This window comes from Tachyglossus aculeatus, chromosome 7 (genome assembly GCF_015852505.1).
Source record: "Tachyglossus aculeatus isolate mTacAcu1 chromosome 7, mTacAcu1.pri, whole genome shotgun sequence".
Taxonomy (NCBI): domain Eukaryota; kingdom Metazoa; phylum Chordata; class Mammalia; order Monotremata; family Tachyglossidae; genus Tachyglossus; species Tachyglossus aculeatus.
The window spans coordinates 59,779,476-59,803,976 of record NC_052072.1 but is presented as its reverse complement, the minus strand read 5'-3'; the positions used below and the strand labels follow the sequence as shown (position 1 = coordinate 59,803,976).

At 41.6% G+C, this 24,501-nt stretch overlaps 1 protein-coding gene across 1 annotated transcript in view; it reads left to right on the top strand.

Moving 5' to 3' along the window:
- The window catches only part of SPAG16 (sperm associated antigen 16), an 822,373-nt gene that overhangs the window by 343,118 nt on the left and 454,754 nt on the right, over positions 1-24,501 (top strand). The window contains exon 11 of the mRNA XM_038748803.1: positions 13,006-13,149. Coding sequence (XP_038604731.1) covers positions 13,006-13,149 — 144 coding nt within the window. The remainder of the gene's footprint in view (positions 1-13,005; positions 13,150-24,501) is intronic.

The following is a 24,501-nucleotide window of genomic DNA, read 5'->3' as shown; positions in this document are numbered from 1 at the left end:
TGGGTATCATCTGCATAGAGATGGTAATTGAAGCTGTGGGAGCAAATGAGTTCTCCAAGGGAGTGAGTACAAATGGAGAATAGAAGGGGACCAAGTACTGAACCTTGAGGGACCTCTAAAGTTAGGGGATGGGAGGGGGAGGAGGAGCCCTCGAAGGAGACTGAGAATGAAATGCTAGAGAGATGAGAACCAGGAGAGGACAGATTCAGTGAAGCCAAGGTTGGATAACGTATCCAGGAGAAGGGGTTGGTCCACAGTGTCAAAGGCAGCTGAGTACTTGAGGAGGATTAGAATGGAATAGGAGCCATTGGATTTGGCAAGAAGGGTCATTGGTGACCTTTGAGAAGGTGGTTTCAGTAGAGTGAAGTGGACAGAAGCCGGATTGGAGGGGATCCAGGAGAGAGTTGGAGGAGAGGAACTCGAGGCAGCGAGTGTAGATGTCTCGCTCAAGGAGTTGGAGAGGAGAGGTAGGAGGTAAATGGGGTGATAACTGGAGGGGGCCGTGGGATCAAGGGAGGCTGTTTTTATGATGGGGGAGCCATGGGCATGTTTGAAGGCTAGTGGGGAAGAAGCCAATGGAGAGTGAACGGTTGAAATGGTAGATTAGGAGGGAAGGAGGGAAGGGGTGAGAGTTTTATAAGGTGTGAAGAAATGGGGTCTGATGCACATGTGGAGGGGGTGGCATTGGATAGCAGGCAGGAGATCTCCTCTGGAGATACTGCTGGGAAGGATGGGAGAGTTGAAGTGGGGGCTGAGGGGAGGGGGAATGGAGGAGGTGGTGGGTTGATTTTGGGGAGCTCTCACCTGATAGAGTTAATTTTCTTAATAAAGTAGACGGCCAGATCCTTGAGGATGAGGGATGGCACAGCAGGGGGTGCGGGGGGAGACAGGGGGCTTGAGGAGGGAGCTAAATGTCTGGAACAACTGGCGAGGGTGATGGGCATTGGGGTCAATGAGGGAAGAGAAATAGTTTTGCTGGGCAGAGGACAGGACAGGGTTAAGGCAAGAAAGGACAAACTCGAAGTGGTCAAAGTCAGTCTGATGTTTAGATTTCCACCAGCAGCATTCAGCAGCTCGAGCATAAGAGCAAAGGAGGCAGACAGTGGAGGTGATCCAGGACTGTCATTTAGTAGTACGAGAGTGACGAAGGGATAGGGGAGTGAGCGAGTTGCGTTGAGTAGAGAAGGTGTTGTTGAGAGCATCTATTTGGTCATCAAAAGTGCTGACACATAGAAGATTTAATTTCTGGTTAGTTATTCAGATACAGAAGGTCAATTGTCATGCCAGCCTATTGTGTTCTTAATGCTTCTTTCTGAGAAAAGGGAAGCTGTTTTTTCTGTGAATGGTTACATTGTATAACGACCAGAAATTGATTTGTAGAGCCTATTCATCATAGAAAAAAATATCATTATCGAGGTAATTGTGGAAGTGTGCACTGCACAGTTTAAAGACTAATATTGTCAAAAATTTCACTCCACTTGGTGAGGAAACTAATGAGGCACATCATAGATTAGTTTAGTTTTACATGTAGTGGCATCGGGAAAATGAAGTATTCAAATTCATCTTCAAACTATGGTTTGCTTTTTTGCCTGCCCTTTTGCAGGGTGGATCTTAGAGCTAAGAATATCTTTTGGTAGAAGGAATCTCTTCCTTAATAAAGTGAATGAAATAGCATTATAATGAAATGGAGTTAAAGTATCTGCAAGTACTTAACTAATATTAGGAATTTGCATGAACTCAATTTTACGCTGTTTGTTTACAGCATTGTGTGTCTTGAAAGTGCATTGTTCGAAGTGACATATACACAGTATTGAATTCCATTAAATTATGAATTCACTGTGTTAATGATGAGGGCTTTTTATAGTTAAATTAGGGATTTATAATCACTAGTTTCTTTTGGTTTAGCTCAAAGGAATGTGGCATAAAAAGGGCAATTTGTGAAACAGATGGAGGGCTTCTCTTTATTCCCATTCAGCTCATGTCTTAACTCTACCCCTCCACCTAGTCTGGTCTGACCCACCTCTCACCGCTTGTTCACTTTATCCCTCAGGCCTGGATCTCCCTGTGGTGTGCCTCAGAGCTAGGCCACAAAATCTTCCCTACCAAAATCGGCCAGACATTGACCCTCTCCACCTTCAAAACCCTCCTATAGTCCCACTCGCCCAACAGACCCTCCTCAAGCATTCTAAATCATATTAACCCATCTGCCACTGCTAGCACCCATGTAGGGTAATATTTAATTATCGTAGTACTTGTTTCGGGCTTGCTGTATGCCAAATACCATACTAAGTGTTGGGATTTGTCTTATGCCGTTGTCATCTCCGACCCATAGTGATGCCATGGACCATCTCTCCCAGAATGCCCCACCTCTATCTGTAATCGTTCTGATAGTGTATTCATAGACTTGTCTTAGTAAAAATATGGAAGTAGTTTACCATTGCCTCCTTCTGCGCAGTGAACTTGAGTCTCCACCCTCGACTCTCTTCCATGCCGCTGCTGCCCAGCACAGGTGAGTTTTGACTTTTAGCAGATTGCCTTCCACTCACTAGCCACTGTCCAAGCTAGGAATGGAATGGATATGCTTGACTCTCCCTCCCATTGTCAAGATTGGAAGAGTGCTGGAAACTTCCCAGCTATGACCCTGAGAGGGGAAGTGTTGGGATAGATACAAGAGAATCAGGTTAGACACAGTCCCTGTCCACATGGTACTCACATCCTAAGTAGGAGGGAGTAGCATTTAACCCCATTTAAGGAATGATTTGTTCCTTTAAGTGGGATTTCCCCGTATGTTTGTTGGTAATAATATGTTCCCCTCCGTGGGTCTCCCCTGAGGAGAACAAAATAAAATATATGTATAGTATACACTTTACCTTTACAGCATATGTTCATACCTGTTTGGCTTCTATACAAGTCATCTTACAAAGCTTAAGCACTCGTTCACCTATCACTGTTTATTAGAAAGGCAACCCAACCACCTGCTTGAAGTCTCAGAGAATCCTACAATCCATCAATCAGTAGTATGTATTGTGTGCTTATTGTGTGCAGAGCACTGTACAACGCACTTGGAGAGTACAGAGTAACAGAGGTCCAGGCCCATGAGATTACAGTCTAGAGGTGTCACATCTTCCTTCTTAGGTAAGACAGTACATTGCATTTTAGAGAAAGGAATCTCTGATAAGAGAATTTGCCTTTCCTGTTTCAAACTCTTTTCACTGTTCCACGCTTCTTGTGAGATCAAGCCATCTACTTTAAATGATCAAATATCTTCAACAAGGAATAGATGAAATTTTTACATTCAGAACATCATATGGTCTTGTGTATATTTTATTATTTAAACCAGTTTCTTACCTGCAATCACTGTGTAATGTATCTTTTCATAACATTAAACCATGAAGTGTGAGTTTCCCATCATCGGGTACTGTAAAATTATACAGCATAAAATATCCAGCTGTTTGGGTAGCAGTGAGGCTGTATAAGGTAAATGTAGGCCTCTGTGAAGGTAACTGCACTCATTCCTTCTCTATCTCACCTCAGCTTCCATTAAGATACTGGAATCTATCATCATCCCCCAGGTTGTGGTCTTTCTGTAGATGAAGCCCAGTAAGTGTATCTGCCCTTGACCAGAAGTACTTTTGGAAATAATTTATATGATAATACTATTACTACTACTATTACTTCTAATGATGGTAACGAACGCCATCATTACTGATACTACTACTACTACAACTACTCCTACTAACAATAATAATAATAATGGCATTTGTTAAGTGCTTACTATGTGCCAACCACTGTATTAAGTACTGGGGTAGGTAGGAAATAATCAGGTCCCACATGGGCTCCCCATATGGGCTCACAAAGTAAGTAGTGGGGAGAACTGGTATTGAATCCCCATTTTCCAGATGAGGGAACTAAAACACAGAGAAGATAAGTGATTTGCCCAAGGTTTCACAGCAGACAAGTGCAGCATGGTTCAGTGGAAAGAGCCCAGGCTTTGGAGTCAGAAGTCATGGGTTCAAATCCCAGCTCTGCCAATTGTCAGCTGTGTGACTTTGGGCAAGTCACTTCACTTCTCTGTGCCTCCGTTACCCCATCTGTAAAATGGGGATTTAGACTGTGAGCTCCCTGTGGGACAACCTGATCACCTTGTAACCTCCCCAGTGCTTAGAACAGTGCTTTGCACATAGTGCTTAACCAATGCCATTATTAAGTGGTGGAGTCGGGATTAGAACTCAGGTTCTCTGACTCTCAAGCCTGTGCCCTTTTCACGAGGCCAAGATGTTTCCCATTTTGGACCAGATCAGGTTAGCCTCTGCCACCCAACAAGTGTGAGGAGAATGCTATGAAGACAGAGGCTGTCTGCGGCTAGTGCCACCATGAAGCCTAGCATTTTTTCCTTCCTGCAAGCATGTTCATGTGACTGACAGCTAACACTTTTCCATTGCCAGCCTTTCATCTTCCCCGGTGCTGACTGAAGCAGTCACAGAGAAGCCTCTGGGTACAGGGCACTGTTTTAAGCACTTGTGGCATCTTCCATGTGCCAAGCACTGTTCTCAGCACTGGAGTAGATACAAGATAACTAGGTTAGACCCAGTTTCTCTACCACATGAGGCTCATAGTCTAAGGAGGAAGAACAGGCATTTCATTCCCATTTTATAGATAAAGAAACTAAGACTCATAGAAGTTAAGTGATTTGCCCAGGTTCATACAGGAAGGGAATGACAGAGACAGGATTCGAACCCAAGTCTTCTGACTCCCAGACTCCTGCTCTTTCTACTAGACCATGTTGGTAGACACTATTCCTGCCTACAAGGAGCTAAACAGTGTAGATCACTCAGTGGTATTTATTGAGCACTTACTGTGCGCAGAGTACTGTACTAAGTGTTTGGGAGAATACATTACAACAGAATTTATAGACACGTTCCCTACCCAAAATAAGCTTACAAACACATATGATTCATGGCCCACCATAACTGACCATATGATCCAAAATGTCAGATTTCAATCAAACTCCAAATAACTAAACAGAATCTACTGATCATCCATCCCATTTTCTTTAATTGCAAACCTCATGGTTAACAGTCACTTCATGAAGGAATAAGGATTTGACATTCATTTCTAGAGATATGCATTTGATTTTACCCAGTGATGGCCCAGGCCATTCTTGTTACTCAACTCTGAAACTCAACCAATGCAGTCGAATGGTTTATTCCTAAAGTTGAAAATAGGCAGATTTGTAAAGCAGTGTGGAATGTGGCAGTTAAAGATAGAGCAGACACAATTGACAGCCCATGAAATCGAGGCAGAACCAGGAAGGAAAAGATTTTCTGTTAACTAAAAAGCAAATTCAGTGTATTTTGTTTTTTCTTACTCTCACAGCATCCAAATGTATCTATCTTTTTCCTAATTTTTCCATTGTATTTATATAGTTTATGCTTCCATTAGATTATAAGGTCCTTGATAATGGACTTTCACCTTTATTTTACTCACTCAAGCTCCTACTATAGTGTCCTATACCTAGTAAACCCACTCAATCCTTACTTTTGAGTGAATGGAATAAGATCTTGTGCAGATCTCATGAATTAGAATTTTTGAAGCTACCTTTGAGGATTAAAGAGGGCAAGATTGACCAATCTGTACCTTATTTACTCCAAACATTTGTTTCATGAAAGGGTTGTAAACGATAGTTTTTTTCTTTCAGCAGCAGACTCCTGTCATTATTTTTCCAACCCTGACCATGCATTTGATCGAATGAAATCCATTTTTTTTCAGGAAATATCATTTGTACTGACAATTTTGTTTTTGTTATAAGTAACACTAATACCTGATTTTTCCCTAGTGGCAATCTGCAGGGGTTGGGATTACCTTTTATCTTGGCACCTGCAGAGGTGTGAATCTACTGAGAGTAGTCTCTGCTTTAAAGAAGCATGAGTGATTTCACTTGGGAAGTGGATCTATAAACACACCTGTTTCATTCATTTAGCAGCCCTGGTTTTCAGTTGTTCATCTGGCAATCTTAAAAGAATTGATGGGCTGGGTGTGAGGAGGGGTGGGTTGGGTCAACAGATGTTCCTATAACACATCTAGCCATTAATTCCTCTTTAATTCACCGGGAGTCTTCTGTAGTAGGACTAATTAAGCCCTGTGAAAAGAAATGAAGCTAAAATCTATACAATGCCGAATCGCCCCAAGAGAGGACAAGAGTCCCTAATTAATGCTGCTTATGGTAATCTTTTTGAATTCACATTTCTTTCCTTTGAGAAGATGCTCAAATGGTGTGCAGATGTCACCCAATCTGAGATTTAATTAAATGGTCTTTTCCATGTATGTGCATTGTTTCCTGTAACACACTGTTGGGTAGCACCACTGTTTTAGAGGAACATTACACTTTAAAAGAACATGTTTTGGAGGGAGTTACTGGGGGACTCTGTTACCATGGAAAAAGATGGTTTATTAGAACAAATGTTTTTGCTTGTATATTACACTCCTAGAATACTGGTGGCAACAAAAATCCTTGCTTCATAGATATGGCTGGATTAACACCCCATTCATCATGATGTCTGATGTCCTTACATCACACTGGGAATGACAATATTAGCACCAACCTCCTGGATTCACCGTGTGGATGAGTTTTTTCTCAACTCGCCCTCCCTCCTCTCTCTCTCTCTCTCTCTCTCTCACACACACACACACACACACACAAACACACACACAAACACACACACACTCACACACACATACACTGTCACACTCGTGCTTGGGCAGTTCTCCAGCAGGAATAACCTCTGACTCAAGGGTGTGTGTTTGTATGTGCGTGTGTGTTTGAGTGAGTCTCCATACCCACAGGGAGTGGAAAAATTGGACATTGGAAGCAGTGAGTAGATAGGGTGGGAGACTGAAAGCTCACTGTGGGCAGGGAACATGTCTGTCCACTCTTTGTTGTAGTCTCCCAAGTGCTTAGTACAGTGCTCTGCACACAGTAAGCACTCAATCTGATTGATTGATTGATTGGGGAGAGAATATTCTGGGGAAGAGAGGAAAGAGGGGATAAGAGAACAGATTATCTGGAAGAACAGATGGAGAGTGAGTGGGTACTAGCAGTAGAAGCATTTATCAAACTCCTGCTGAGTACAATGCCTTGTACACTGCATGTGCTTGGGAAAGTACAACCAGAAATCCAAAATGCAGTCCCTGCCCTGAAGAAACTCAGACTGTTTTTTGGGTCAACAAGAATTAAACACACCAGAGGTAAAACCTTCCAAACTGATTAGCCTTCACCTATACTTGGGTCGTCTTTGTTCAGAAATGACCTAACCAGTTCACATCTCAACAAAAGTAACACTTTAAAGTTATCTTTCAAACTTTTAAAAGACATCAATATTTTGTGTTACCTTCACTAAAGAGGCTAATTTATCATCTAGTCAAGTGTGCCTACGTCTGCCAGGAAAGCCATAAACCAACATATATCATCCTCAGCAATGGCAAGGGTCTTAGTGGCCTCCTTACATGTGTTTGAATATGAAATGAATTTCAAACTGGCTTTTTGTTTCCCCACCATCATATTTTTCTTCTAATTAAGTTTCTGTAAATGCATCCTATATCCTGTTTGCGCTGTAATAAATTCTGTTTCTAAATTGATGGTCTGAAAATCTCAAACCAATCTTTATTATAAATTCATTGCAAGGTTCCGAGGCTGCATCTACAGTTGTGCTAATAGGACATTCTGTTTGTCAACTTGCTGAGTACAGAAAGTATTCATAGGACTGTGAGCTCCATGAGGGACAGGGGTGGTGTCCAAACTGATAACCTTTAATCGACCCCAGTCCTTAGAACAGAGCTTGACCCATAGTAAACCCTTAACAAATCCCATAATTATTTATACAGACGCATAACAGTGGTTTCAGGAGGTGGAGGAGGGTATTCATTCATTCATTCATTCATTCAATCGTATTTATTGAGGGCTTACTGTGTACAGAGCACTGTACTAAGCACTTGGGAAGTACAAATCGGCAACATATAGAGATGGTCCCTACCCAACAATAGGCTTACAGTCTAGAAGGGGGAGAAAGACAACAACACAAAACATACCCATTGGGAATGCATCATTCATTCTATCGTATTCAATTGTATTTTTTGAGCTCTTACTATGTGCAGAGCACTGTACTAAGCACTTAGGCATAGTAGGTCTCCACTTGATTGTAACTTCCTCCACTAGACTGTAAGCTCCTGAAGGTTGGGATAGTGTCTGTATATTAATTTCTGTAAGCTCAGTGTTGGCAGTGAATATTTCTGTTCATTGTTGTGTTGTACTCTCCAATACACTTAGTACAGTGTTCTGCACACAGTAAATGCTCAATAAATACAACTGACTGACTGAACTCAATTGCACTCTTTTAAACAGGACAGTATTCTGCTCACAGTAATTGCTCAATAAATGCCACTGATTGATTGATGGATGAGGAAAGAAAAGTTCCAGGAAGTCAAATATGGTTCAGGTTTGCTCTGGGATATTCAGTCCTTACTGGCATCACAGAAGGGAGAAGTGGACTCTGCGCTGGTGCACAAGAAATACCCTGGAATTGAGCCAGTCTAGTACTAAGAAGAATGGACGAGGCCCCAGGGCATATCTAGACTTCATCCAAATTCTCTAGAATTGTCTCTGGTGTGGATGAAATACCCTACAATTGAGCCAGTCTAATGCTAAAATGAATTGACAAGGTCTCAGGGCACATCTAGATTTCATCTAGATTTTATAGAATTGTCACCAGCGGGGACCTTGATCATACTGGGGTCATGACTCTGGACTAAATGAAGCCTCCCTTGGTTTGGGTTTTTTTTTGTTTGTTTTATGGTATATTTTTAGTGCTTATTATGTGCCAGGCACTATAGTAAGTGCTGAGATAGATAATCGAGTTGGACACAGTCTATGTCCCACAATGGGGCTCACAATCTTAACCCCCATTTTACAGATGAGGTGATTGAGGCACAGAGAAGTTAAGTGAATTCTCCGACATCATACAACATTCATTCATTCAATCGTATTTATTGAGCGCTTACTGTGTGCAGAGCACTGTACTAAGTACTTGGGAAGTAAAAGTCGGCAACATAACAGTAGGTCCCTGAGATTGAGCAAGACAATACAGATTTATATAGACAATATAGTATTCTATCTATTGAAACGATCCTAAATGATTTGTGGTACAATGGTTCTATATTATAATCCATGATAATATAATAAGTGTATATATGCTCCACTTCCATTTTTTTCAAGGCTCAGTTCTGGGTTCCCCCTCTATTCTCCATCTATGCTCACTCGCTTGGAGAACTCATTCACTCCCATGGCTTCAACTACCACCTCTACCCGGATGATTCCCAAATCTGTATCTCCAGCTCTGATCTCTCTCCTTCTCTGCAGTCTCACGTTTCCTCCTGCCTTCAGGACATCTCTTCTTGGCTGTTCCCCTGACACCTCAAACTTAGCATGTCCAAAACAGAGTTTCTTATCTTTCCACCCAAACCCTGTCCTCCCTCTGAATTTTCCATTACCGTAGATGGCACCACCATCATCCCTATCTCATAAGTCTGTAACCTTGGCATAACCCTTGACCCGCCACTCTTTTTTTTGTATTTTGAGCACTTACTGTGTGTTAGGCACTATACTAAGCATTGGAGTAGATAGAAACTTGTCAGATTGGACAACAGACAAGTGGTGGAGCTGGAATTAGAACCCAGGTCCTTCTGACTTCCAGTCCTGTGTTCTATCCACTAGGCCACATTGGTTCTTTATAAGAAAGTTAGAACTAGGCCACATTGGTTCTTTATAAGAAAGTTAGATGCTGACATCTATCTAATGGGGCACACCCCCATTGGGTAAAACACAACCCGTGTAATCAGTCAATCAATCAAATTTATTAAGAACCTATTAGTTTCAGACCAATTTACTAACTGCTTGGGAGACTACAATAGAGTTAATAATAATAATAATGATAATAATTATTATTATTATGGTATTTGTACTATGTGTCAAGCACTGTCCCACATAAGGCTCACAGTCCTAATCCCCATTTTTACAAATGAAGTAACTGAGGCACAGAGAAGCTAAGTGACGTGCCCAAAGTCACACAGCTGACAAGTGCAGAAGCCAGGATTAGAACCTGCGACCTCTGACTCCCAAGCCCGTGCCCTTTCCACTAAGCCACTTTGCTTCATAGAGTTAGTAGACATGGTCCCTGTTCTCAAGGAGCTTGTGATCTAGCAGGTGGAGCAGACACTAAGACAAATTACAGATAAGAGGGGGTATTAGAGGCTAAAATCACAGCCATTAAGTGCTGTGGGAGAGGTTGCGTACTTAAGTATTTAGGTGGTGCTAAAATGCTAAAATGGCAGCATTAAGAGGTGAGAAATGTGGCGTGGGAAAATTAGAAATTAAGGGAGGTTCTTCTGGAATAGAAGTGATTTCATAAGGGCTTTGAAGATTGCACAAGCAGTGATCTTCAGGTGTGAAAGGGTAAGGGAGACCCAGACGGGCAGGTGAAGTGTATGAGCAAAAAAAGTCGGGGGTGAGACTTTGGGGATGGGGGCAGAGTGGGTAGGTTAGCTTGAGAGCTGGGGTGTAGTGCGAAAAGAGTGTGGATAAGTAGTAGGGAAAGAGAGCTGATTATATACATTAAACCCAACAGTCAGAAGTTTTTGCTTGACATCTATCCAATTTTATTTTCCGTTATTCCAAGTTTTTCCATCATTTGAAGCTTGCAGGAAGTGGGGAGTTGTGTGCAGAGTGACATTTAAGAAAATGATCCATCAGCAGAGTGTGGGTATTCTCTGCTTTGTGCTACTAGTCATTTTTCCAGTGTCTTGGCTATCATCTGAAAGCCCAAAGAAAAAAGGGGGAGAAGCCTAGTGGATAGAGCACGGACCTGGGAATCAGAAGGACTTGGGTTTTAATCCTGGTTCCGCCACTTGTCAGCTCTTTAACTTTAGGCAATTCACCTCACTTCTCTGTGCCTCAGTTACCTCATCTGTAAAATGGGGAGGAAGACAGTGAATCCCATGTGGGACATGGACTGTGTCCAACCTGATTATCTCATATCTTTCCCAGCGCCTGGCACATAGTAAACGCTTAACAAATACCACACAAAAGAAAAAAAAGGCAAAATACAGTGATCCATCTCTTCACTACACTTATCGTGGAGACAGAAGATGCTAACTAAATATGAGTCCTTATGGGGATATCTTTTTGGCAAGGACTTCGGGAAATGTGTTTTACGTAGTGAAAGATGCCAACTCTTCCAGCAGTCATGTTTGATGTTAGGGGCCTGGGAGTGAGGCAAATTTCCCCCCACAATCATTTGAAGCATTCTGGGAAGAGACTGACTCCCCTGCTAATTGTGGCAAAGCGCTGCCTGCAGTTCTCTCAGAAAAGAAACTAGGAAAAGACAGGGAGTTAGTTTTGGCCTTGCTGTGGTGTGATGTCTACATATCTGCTCCCCTGAAATGCAATCAGAAGTAATATTCATGGGGAAATGTATATCTCTCGGCCTAAGCTATAAGGCTTATAAGCTATAAGGCTATGAGAAGCAGTGTGGTTCAGTGGAAAGAGCACAGGCTTAGGAGTCATTGGTCATTGGTTCCAATCCTTGCTCTGCCACTTGTCTGCTGTGTGACTTTGGGCAAGTCACTTAACTTCTCTGTGCCTCAGTTCCCTCATCTGTAAAATGGGGATTAAGACTGTGAGCTCCATGTGGGACAACCTTGATTACCTTGTATCCCCCCAGCGCTTAGAACAGTGCTTGGCACATAGTAAGCGCTTAACAAATACCATCATCATTATTATTATTATAAGGGTAAAAAGAAAGAAAGTGAATTTGGTCATTTTATTAATTTGGGGATTCTTTTAGAGAAAGCTCTATTTGCCAGCCTTTCCCCAAGCAAAAATCTCAGGCAGGCAGGCTTTTGCCTGAAGCATTTGGTGTCTGATTTCTGGTAGCACAACATGCACTTGGCCCTGTCCGTGTTGAAGCTCAGTGACTTTAATACCTTTTAGAACTTGACTTCAGTATCCCATCATCATTAATGGTATTTATTGAGTCCATCCTGTGTTAGAACACTGTACTAAGGGCTTGAGAGAGTACAATACAACAGAGTTGGTAGACACATTGCCTACCCACCAAAAGCTCAAAGTCTAGAGGGGGAGACAAACATTAATACAAATAAATGATTTATAATATATATCCTGTTATAATGGTTCCCTTTTGTGTTAATATTTCAATCCTGACATTGCTCTTGTCTTGTTTTGGAATATAGTTCAGCCATCCTCACTGGGATGGAGTTCCAAATTCCATATCTTACTCAATAACTCTAAATATAGGATGGCTGATTTTGGTCCATATTGGAGGAAATGTAGCTAAATGGCCCCAACTCTGATCTCCCAAGAAGAAAACCTTACTGGAGTTTAATAAAAGATGTTTCCTTTTTTCTTAAAGGTTTTCCCCTGAAAATGCCTGATAATGATACCTGGCTGTATCTTCACTTGTTTTAATGATAATAATAATGATACTAATAATAATGATAATAATAATAATTGCATTTATTAAGCGCTTACTATGCGCAAATCACTGTTCTAAGCGTTGGGGAGGTTACAAGGTGATCAGGTTGTCCCATGGGGGGCTCACAGTCTTAATCCCCACTTTACAGATGAGGTAACTGAGACACAGAGAAGTTAAGTGACTTTCCTAAAGTCACACAGCGGACAATTGGAGGAGCCAGGATTTGAACCCATGACTTCTGACTCCAAAGCCCGTGCTCTTTCCACTGAGCCACGCTCCTTCTCCATGAATCAGTCAAGTAGTCAGTAATATTTATTGAGTGCTCACTGTGTGCAGAGAACTGCACTAGGCAGTTCTGATCAATTGGATGTCCATTTCACTTATCTAAGCCTTGAAATCTTTGAATGTACTCATTGTGTCTCTCTCTCCTTCTCCCTCCATCTCTTCTCTCCCTTCGACATAGTTTGGCCTTACATCCCCACAAAGAGATCCTGATCACTTGCAGCGATGACCATCTCTGGAAGATGTGGGCCTTCCCAAGTGGAAACCTCCTGATGACAGGGGTAGGACACACAGATTGGCTCTCTGGCTGCTGTTTCCATCCAAGGTAAGTGTGAACAGTTCCCTTTCCCAGCACAAATCCCTTCTAGGGATGGTCTTTTTTGCTCCAAACCCTTCCTCTCTTGCTTGTTTTGATGATTCTCCTTTCCTCTGTCAATCATGACCTTCCCTGAAGATTTAAAGATATGGATGATTGGACCTTTGACATTGGGTGTAGGAACATCTGAAATTTAGACCACGACCCAAAACTTTCAACAAAATAATAATTCTTCAGGACAAGCAAAATTAATTCCTTTTGCACACATGCCATTAGAACAGTTTCATACACTTTCATACTATCTAGAATGTAAGATCATCTTTAGACTTAGCTCATTGTGGGCAGGGAATGTGTCTGCCTATTGTCATATTCTACTCTCCCAAGTGCTTAATACAGTGCTCTGCACATAATAAGTGCTCAATAAATACAATTGAATGAATACACTTATAATCAGTCCTATATAACATACTTAGTAGCAATTTCATAAATATCTGCAAGCTTGGGGAATTTGGGTGAAAGCAGGAAATTTTAGTGATTTTTTAAATATCACCTGAAATTAGAGAAATGATCAATTCACTCCTCCCCCTCTTTTCCTCCCCATCCAGAGAATAAAGGGAGGTAGAAGACGTGTAGTGGGAAGATGTTTTCTATGCAAAGCACTGTTTTAGGCATGGATGCAGTGGCAGTATAAACTCCTCATTAATTATCCACATGTTTTATTTATACTTTCATTGCATGTTCCCCAAGCCCTCAGTAGTGTTCTCTACACATGGAGCCTGATACAATGCTGTGCACATTGTAGGAGTCAAAGTCAGTGCAGCTACACTGCTAATATTAACGGAGCTTAACAATGCATGCAGGAGGGTTGTCTGCTACTGTGGGTGTGGGATTTGGAAAAACATAAGGACATTCCTCTGACATAGCCCTGGACACCCCAGAAGCCTCAGAGAGCTTCCCCGACTTAGTCCCATCAGCATGGGATAAGAATCTTGGAGGGTGGGAGAGGCTAGGGATTTCTATTCCTCACATCTTCAGGGAGACATTGCCAGGCCCATAATAGGAGAACCAATCTCACTGCTAATATAGAAAGAAAATATATTAGCATTTCATTGAGCCTGTCAATAGCCTTGAATTTAGGGGTACATATTTCAGTCATACATTCAGTCAGTGAAGCAGCATGGCCTGGTGGAAAGAGCATGGGCCTGGGAACCATAGGACCTGGGTTCTAATAATGGCTCATGCCTCGTTCCCACTGTGTGCCCTTGGTAAAGTTATTTAACCTCAGTTCAATATCTGTTCTCCCTCCTACTTTGACTCTGAGGCCCATGTGGGACCTGATGATCTTGTTTCTAACCCAGTTTTTAGCACAGTAAGCGCTTAAGAAATTCCATTAAAAAAAAATTAGACAGTGGGAAAGAGGCCAGGCAGTGGACACATGAGGAGAAAATAAAGTGATAAAAACATTACATCAACATAAAAGATGAAGTCAGAGATGAACACAAAATAAAATCAGGGTTGTAGTGTGCTGAGACTAGAAGGGCAGTGCTGCAGGCTTCTCTCAAGTCAGAGAACAGTTGACTGCAGTGCGGCCACAGCTGCAGCCTTCCCAGCATCCTGTGCTAGTGTGAAGGCGGCATCCCAACACTGCTTCTGTCCCTCAGGCTGAGATGGAGGAAGGCAGGTTGGAAAGGAGCCCATTGTTGGGTAGGGATTGTCTTTCTCTGTTGCCGAATTGTGCTTTCCAAGCACTTAGTACAGTGCTCTGCACACAGTAAGTGCTTAATAAATATGACTGACTGAATGAATGAATGATGTAGTGAGAGGCAGCACGGGGCGAAGTGGGTCACTGGCTAAGCGGCTCAACATGCCATTGTTTTGGGAGACCAAGGTGTGTACTGAGCTGCTTCTGCCCCTCCTGCGGAAGTGGGGAGGGAGGGTCATTATTCCATTGCTAGGGGCTTACCTAGACAATTTCTAGTGTGTAGATTTTGGAGGGAAGCTTCCAGAGACTAATGGGTTTATCTGCATATGTATATACTTCCTCTAGACTGTAAGCTCATTGTGGGTGTGGAAAGTGTCTATTGTTGTATTATACTCTCCCAGCACTTAGTACAGTGTTCTGCACTCAGTAAGCACTGAACAAATAATAATGACTGATTGATTATATAGTGGGATTTACAACAGGAGGAGCCTAAACTCTGGAGCTGATATGTGGCCCAGAACACCAAACAGCATTTGGTGAGAGAGGAATGTGTTTGCATTTCAAAACGGCTCCCCTCTCCTCCCTTCCATTCTATCCTTCCCACCTCCATTGCACCTTTTGTCCACAGGAGTGTCTATCACAACCTTAGCATTAAGGTTAATTAAGATGATACTTGAGAAGAGTGTAGCTCATTATTTAAGCCCAGCAACGTGACTTTCACAGTCAGCGAATTTCCATTATGTGTGCTGTCACCTGGGAGTTCCAAATGAAGAGGCTTATAGTTTAATGAGGTAAAATGCGTACAATTAAGATACCTAAAAATAATGTGCAAGGTGTCCGAGTCTGCTAGACCCACAGGAAAAGAAAGAATACAACATTTCCAAGAATACAACTTTTCCATTAATTTATTAAAAAGTCAAATTGGATGCTGCCAACTTGCTTACATGCATCAATTTTTGCTGGCATGGTTCTAATGTTTCTGAAGGTAGAAACAATGGTTTTCTATGCATTCATTCTTTTATTTCTATTTTTCTTAATGGTCCAGACATCTGGGACATTCTGTATAATAGCCTTACTCCTTTTCAGAGAGAGAAATAAAGTACCCATTAGTTTTCTAGGAAGATTATAATGACTGAAATTAGGCGGTATTTATTAGGAAAGGTTCACGGAGATGGTGAGTTTCGAGATTTTTAAAGTTTTGGGTCTGGTGGAAAGAAAGGGGAGGTTTTCCCTGCAGGTAAATGAGATAAAGTGCAGAAATTAGGGAGGAGGAATATATGGCACGTAGGTTGAAGAGGTAGAGGAAGATGGTTACTGGATGGTTTTAACCTTTTCACTGTTCCTTGTACTTATCTCTCTCCCTGCCAAATCCCCTACCTTCTGCCTGGATCTCCCTCACTTTTTTCCATCTGTCAGACACCTGCTCTCCCCATCTTCAAAGGTCTTCTGGAATCACATCTCCTCCAGAAGGCCGTCCTGATAAATCTCTCATCTCCCCCGAAACTGTCACTGGCCTAGTCGAAAGAGCACGGGCCTGGGTGTCAGAGACCTATATTCTAATTCCAGTTTTGTCAGTTGCTTGCTTCTTGACCTGGAGCAAGTCACTTCACTTCTCTGTGCCTTAGTTACCTCATCTGTAAAATGGGTTTCAGACTGTAAGCCTCTTGTTGGACAGGGACTGTGTCCAACCCGATTTGCTTGTTTCCACCCCAGCGCTTACAGTATCTGGCAGGAAGTAAGCCCTTAGTAAATACTATTATTATTATTTTAATGTGTATTTTCCTTGCTAGATTTTAAGCTCCTCGAGGGTAAGGATCGTTTCCTCCTCTTTTTGTCACTATCTTCAGAGGCTCACACTCCAAGCATGTCACCCCAGAAGCAGGGTGGCCTAGTGGCAGGAGCACGGGCTTGGGAGTCAGAGGACTTGGGTTCTAAGCCCACCTCTGCCCCTTATCTGCTGTGTGACCTTGGGCAAGTCAATTCACTTCTCTGGGCCTCAGTGACCTCATCTGTCATCTGGGCCTCACGTGAGATAACCCGATTACCCTGTATCAACCCCAGTGCTTAGAACCCCAGTTCTTGGCACATAGTAAGTGCTTAATAAACACTAAAATCATTATTATTATTATTACAGCATGGCAGACTGACCTGATTTCTGGGTCTGTCTCCCAAATATCCACGCCATTCCACATCATTTGCAATGCTGCCTCTATCTCATTGTGTCTTTAGAATTCCATCTTTAGGGTGTTTTTACACTGCCCCTATTTCAGCTCACTATGCAATTGCTATTTAGGTAACTTGCCCTTGTCCATTTCCCTCACTGTTCCTCCCAGATAAGGTGGAGTTTTTGCTTCATTCTTTCATTAACTATTTTTTCTGCCCATCTTGCCTATGGTTATTTTCATTTCAACTCGTTGGCTATCCTGCAGTCATCTATTCTCCTCATATACCCTACACGGACCGACCTTTAGTACAGTATATTCTGCACAAAGCCTTGCTAAATCAATAGTATTGATTGACTGGGTTAATGTGACAAGATTGCTTTGACGCTGGTGGTCTGGGATCTGAGCTGTCACCTGAGTTAGTGTTGTGGAAAGTCTAAAGTGAAGTCTGTGGTAAAACTAGTTCTCATAGATATGGATGCCAATGCCATGGGGTGGGGAGTAGCTGGGGTGACGGCTTCCATAGGATCTGCTGAAAGGAGGGGAACCATTAGCTTCTGTTCCACACTTTTTGGGGAAGGGTAGACAGCCATAGGTAACTTCAAGTTGCTATTCCCACCTCTTGCTCCCTGCTCATAGAATATCACAGGGCTCCCAATCTGGCCCAGAATTTCCCAGGTTCTGGAATTCTGTGAGGGCAAGCTAGTGCCTCTACCCAGGTGACCTTCCAGGGATGAAGGCAGAGCTGAGGGGTCTGGAGCTGCTGGAACATGGATTTAAATGATACTACAGTGACTCTGGAACCACAGTTCCAGTCTCATCCCCAGAATGTTCCCGGGGTCTCAGAATGAAGTGGGAGGGCACAGGGCTTGTCCTCTAGGGATTCTGGGACAAGAAGAGATTCTGCCCTGGCTTAGTGTGTAGGAAAGGGAAAGAAAGCTACTTATAGATGTGTTGATGGCAGTGTTATAAGAGGAACAAGAGCAGAAAGCTGAGCAGCAGGAAAGTCCTTTTTCCCTATTTCTGTTTCCTCTCCCTCTTCTGTTTCCTCTTTCCCCAATCCCATTCTGTCTCTTCCTCACTTTCTCCCTCTTCCCCACGTGTCTCCTTACCCTCCCATTCCCTGTCCTTCTCTTCTTACTCCTACCCCACTGCCTCTTTTTCTCTCCTTCTGTTACTTCTCCTACCACTGGCTCTCCTGTTACTCTTTCTTCCCCAACCCTCTCCTTCTCTTCTTACTCTCTCTCCCTGTTCCTTTTGCCCTACTTCTTCTCCCCCAACTCCCTCTGCTCTCTTTACTCTTCCTCCTCTTCACTCTCCTTCTCCTCTTTCCCTTCTTTTCCTTCTTCTTTCCCGTCAAAGCTCCTCCCCTTCAGAGCTCCACCCAAAGTTCACCCCCATGCTTAAAATGAAAAGTTTCCATTCCTGCTCACAGCCATAAAGGAGCCAGGACGTTCCAATCACCCTGTTTGCCTTCAGGTTGCTCTCAACTACCCTCCTTCTGGTAGTCTACCAAAGGACACACTAGGTGAACAAAAGTCTTCATTTTGAAATAAAGCTTTTATCCTTTTTTTCCTATCACAGTAAATATTTTCTATGCTGTAGTTGAAATATATGCTGACATTGGCTCTGTCAAAATGCCCTGCTCTGCTGAAAAATTTTCACCCTACCCTCGGGGTGACTTGGCAAGCCCATAACACATGGTTTATCCTAACTGGCATCTGACACCAACCGTCTGCGTTTTTTTTTTTCTTTCTCACGGTAAACTAACACTGAATTTAGTCCTAAGGTAAAGATCAGTCCTTTAGTGAATTTCAGCTGTTTTCTATTTCTAATAATAGAAATCTTTGCCTGTCCCAAAGTCTCTAGTTTGAAGTCTTCAATCTTTAAGTATCTATTTCTTCTCTCTAGAAATACCACTCAGTCGTTTCTCCTTCTTACTTACACTGTGAGCCCCTTGTGGGAGAGGGACTATGTCTAAACTGATTAACTTGTATCTATCCCAGAACTTAGAACAGTATTTGACACAGAGTAAGCAATTAACAAAAACCATAGGAAAAGATCATTCAATTGTATTTATTGATTGCTTACTATGTGCAGAACACTGTGTTAAGCGATTGGCAAAGTACAGTACAACCAAATTTTTTTTGTACCACCAGTAAATCCTTTTCCCCCAATCTCCAGCAAATATTTAATTTTTTATTTTCTTTTTTTTGCCTTATGTTGTCGAGTCATCTCCAACCCATAGCGACACCATGGACACATTCATTCATTCATTCAATCATATTTTTTGAGTGCTTACTGTGTGCAGAGCACTGAACTAAGTGCTTGGAAAGTACAATTTGGCAACAGATAGAGACAGTCCCTACTCAATAAAGGGCTCACACACATCTCTTCCAGAATGGCCTACCTCCATCAGCAATCGTTCTGGTAGTGTATATAGAGAGTTTTCTTGGTAAAAATATGAAAGTGGTTTACCATTGCCTCCTCCAGCACAGTAACCTTGAGGCTCTGCCCTTGACTCTCTCCTGTGCTGCGGGAGTTATGACTTGTAGCAGATTGCCTTCCACTCTCTCGCCACTGCCCAAGCTAGGAATGGAATGACTAGGCCTCTGCTTAACTCTCCTTCCCAAAGTCGAGACTAGCGGAGTACTGGAAACTCTCCAGGTGCCACCCTGAGAGGGGTATTCAAAATTAGATTACCAAATATCTAAATGTTAAGAAGCAGTATGAGCTAGTGGAAAGAGCATGTGCCCAGAAAATAAAGGACCTGGATTCTAATTCTGGCTCTGCCACTTTTCTGCCCTGTGATCTTGAGCAAGTCCCTATACTTGTTTATGGGGATTAAGATTGTGAGCCCTATGTGAACAAGAACTGTGTCCAACCCAATTACCTTGTATCTACCCCAGAGCTTACTGCTGTGCCTGGCACATAGTAAGCACTTAACAAATACAATAATAATAATAATAATTTTGAAAATTAATTAAATTTTTAAAAAGCTAATCATAATAAATAATGATGGCATTTATTAAGCGCTTACTATGTGCAAAGCACTGTTCTAAACACTGGGGTAGATACAAAGTAATCAAGTTGCTCCATGTGGGGCTCACAGACTTAATCCCCATTTTACAGATGAGGTAATTGAGGCACAGAGAAGTTAAGTGACTTGCCCAAAGTCACACAGCTGACAAGCGGTGGAGCTGGGATTTGAACCCATGACCTCTGACTCCAAAGCACGGACTCTTTCCACTGAGCCATGCTACTTCTCTGTCAGTAACAGCAGCAGAAACAGGGGAAGCTGCAGCTATTGAGCCAAGCAGCAGAAACAGGGGAAGCTGCAGCTATTGAGCCACTGGTGTAGGTAGAGCACTTTACTAAATGTTCAGGATCCTACAGAAAAATGAGACACAGCCCCTTTTCTTGTGATGCTAATAATTCAGTCAATCAAAGGGATTTATTGAAGGCTTTCTGTGTGCAGAGCACTATACTAAGCACTTGATTAAATTAATGAGAGACAAGCAGAAACACCTTCCCAAATGTGTGACCCAGAAAAGAGTAAAATGTTGTTTCTACCTAGGATTCAATTAAATGAATGAATGATTAAACAAATAGATAAAATTAGCACATGCACCTGAATGTTGCTATGGATGATAGAGTGACATGACCAGGAAGATGTCATCATCCTCAATGGTATTTATTGAGCATTTACTGTGTTCAGTGCATTATACTAAGCACTTGGGAGAGTACAGTGCAACAGAGTCAGTAGACTCATTTCCTGTTCACAACTAGCTTATAGTTTAGAGGAATAGGGGTTAAGGTATAAAGCCTCTGGTGGAAGAGATGGCTTTTAGGAGAGTGTGAACTTGGGGAGGACCATGGTTTGGCTATATTGAGTAGGAGGGCACTCCATACAGGGGGAAAGTCGTGAGCAATGGGTCAATAGTAGTAGTAATAATTTTTTTAAAATGGTATTTGTTAAGCATTTGCTATATGCTAAGCACTTTACTCAGCCCTGGAAATAGTAGTTGGAGTAGTGGTAGCATTTATTGATCACTCACTTGAAGTAGTGCACTATACTAGATGCTTGGGATGTACAGAATAACTGTGTCCAAGCTGATTGACTTACATCTACCCAAAAGCTTAGAATAATGCTTGACACATAGTAAGTACTTAACAAATACCCAAGAGTTTAGGACAGTGCTTGACACTTAGTAATTGCTTAACAAATGCCATAATGATCATTATTATAACAAAGTGACACATTCTTGATTTACAAGACTGTTACACTATACCAGAGGAGACAGGAAAGGGATATTTATGAAAGAACTGCAGGTACAAGAGTATTTTGTAGGGAGTGAAGAATATGAGTTGGAAAATGAGAGGAAAAATGAAGTGGGAGCCACCTTAAATTTTTAAGCAGGCAAGTGCTCTGTTCCAAACCATATTTTAAGATGACTCACCTGTGGATAGAAGAGGTTGAAAAAGGAGGCCGGATGCAGCAAAGCAGTAAGAAGTCTGTGCGGTCATACACCCGAAAGGGGATGAAGTGGGTGGGGAGGAAGAGGCAGATCCATGAAATATTAGGAATAACCAGCAGGAGTCAAGCAATTGAACTTTTGGGGAAATTTAGGACTAACTAGGGGAGACCAACGATATGGACTCTTTGCTTTCTTTAACCCTTTTAAGGAGTTATTCTTTTTTAAATTCTGGATCAATGATTGGTCAATTAATGGTATTCATTGAGTGCTTATGCTGTACACAGTAGTTTGTTAAGCACTTGGGAGAATACAACACAGTTGGTAAACACATCACCTGCCCAGAATGAACCTACAGTCTCGGGAGAGAGGCAGACATTTAAATAATAATTTAGATGTTCAACCTCTATTGAGTTTATGAGCATATAGTGCTTTTCATATCTGACCTATAGATGTAGAACCTATCTTCAAGCTTTCACCCGTTGGGGCCAAGAAAATTATCTTTAAAGAGAGAGAGAAAATATAATTAAAATTGCCTGCTATCACTTCTATAGCTGCTGGGCATACTAATCAGCTTTAGATAATGCACTGTCGTTACCATGACATTCTGTGACTTACAGACTTAAAAACAGATTTTCTCATCAGTGTATGACCAGCCCTCACTACTTTCAGTAAGATTTCCAGTTTTCCATTCAATTATTGAAATTAAAAGCAAGTGAGTTGTTTAATTATTCACTGACAATATGAATTTACTCTGTGTTCTCTGTGGCAAGCTTGGAGAAAACTGCTGTGACACTATATCTTCCTTTAGTGCACATAACAAAAATAGATGGGACAGAATACATTTAGCCATAGGAGATACTAGGTAGAGATAGGTAGGTCTGAACAATATCAGTTGTTCATACCGTGAAGTTAAACAAAAGAAGAAATATAGATTTTAAGCTATGATTGTTAAGCCATGTGTGTTAGTGTTTTTAATACACATATGTATGTATATGAATATATAATCACTGTCTTCTCTTATATTTACTTAAGCCTGTCTACATGTTTTGTTTTGTTGTCTGTCTCCCCCTTCTAGACTGTGAGCCTGTTTTTGGGTAGGGACCGCCTTTATATGTTGCCAACTTGTACTTCCCAAGTGCTTAGTACAGTGCTCTGCACTCAGTAAGTGCTCAATAAATATCATTGAATGAATGAAAAGGATGTAATATGAAAATGTTTGGAGTCTGGAATCTTACACATTTTCAGAGATGTTTGTTTTATTAAGAAAAGATTGAAATTTTCCAGAAATATATGGGCACAAATGAATATTAATGTCCTAGTTACAATAGAGATGCAAGGTTACAGAACTTAAATTGATGCTGTTTTATGTGTATTTATGGACTGGATATTTGCTTTATATACATTTCTGGAATATTTTCATTTTTTTAGAAAAATGTAATTTAGAGATTGCCGCCTTCTGATTACTTTCACCAAATTTCCAAATCTCCATCTTGAATTTGTGGTCTATCCTCCTTTCCATTCTCTAGAAAGGAGGTGAAAAAGCACCTCACCTTTGTTGTATTAAAATATGACACCCAAGCAACTCTGATACTAGGTGAAAATAATGGTACATCCACCCAATATCCTGACAATGGTGTCAGGAAGCCTGGAAGAACCCTACTGTAGTTGCTGTCCTAGACATCATCCTCATGATTAGGAATAGGCTATCTAACTTGCCTTCTAATAACCCATTATGGAAGCCTCTACATAAATTTATCCAAACTCTAAATTATACTTGCGATAATGCTACATTTTAGCCAATGTCTTTCCTGAGGCTACCATTCTATTTCTAGTCTCCAAGCAAGATTAATGCCACTGGATGTAATTCAAAATGAGTAGAAAATCAACTTTCTATAGGGATGCTCTAGTAAAGTAAACTGATGATGAAGTCAGTACAAGAGTCTTCATAACTCTTTCACTTGGATCTGTACCCTTTGGGCACTTGGAATTCACTCCACCCTCAGCAGCATGGCTCAGTGGAAAGAGTGCGGGCTTGGGAGTCAGAGGTCATGGGTTCGAATTCCAGCTCCACCACTTGTCAGCTGTGTGATCTTGGGCAAGCCACTTAAATTCTCTGTGCCTCAGTTACCTCATCTGTAAAATGGGGATTAAGACTGTGAGCCCCACGTGGGTCAACCTGATCACTTTGTATTCCCCCAGCGCTTAGAACAGTGCTTCACACATAGTAAGCGCTTAACAAATACTATTATTATTATTATTATTATTATTATGTACATATCGGTAATTTATTTATTTTGATTAATGTCTGTCTTGACTGTAAGCTTGTTCTGGGAAGGGAACATGCCTACTATCTCTGTTGAATTGGAGTCTTCCACAAATTTAGTACAGCACTCTGTTCACAAGTAAGAGCTCAATAAATATGATTGATTGATTGAACTGTAGACACAGCATAGTCATAGATGGAAGGAACTGTCTTTCCAGACTGTGAGCCCATTGTTGGGTAGGGACTGTCTCTATCTGTTGCCGAATTGTACTTTCCAAGTGCTTAGTACAGTGCTCTGCACACAGTAAGCTCTCAATAAATACGATTGAATGAATGAAAGAATAACAGAAGGAAACGAAAGCACTATGAGTCTTAGAAAGGTGTTCACTCCCATTCTAATCAAGGTGCACTAAAATTATAACTTTGCTCAGTGACATGGAACACATTTCTTACATATACGCCATTCTGGCTGCCATGAATGTTATTTGATATTATAATGACCAGTGGATTGAATGTGACTTCAATCAATCACTCAATAGTATTTATTGAGCGCTTATTGTTTGCAGAGCAATATACTAAGCTGTTGGGAGAGTACAATTCAGCAGAAGTTGGTAGACACATTCCCTGCCAAGGAGCTTAAAACCTAGAAGGGGAGACAGACATTAAAATAAATTGTAGATATTTGCATAAGTGCTGTGGTGCTCAAGGAGAATATCAAGTGCTTAAAAGGTACAGAGCCAAGGGCTTAAAGAAAGC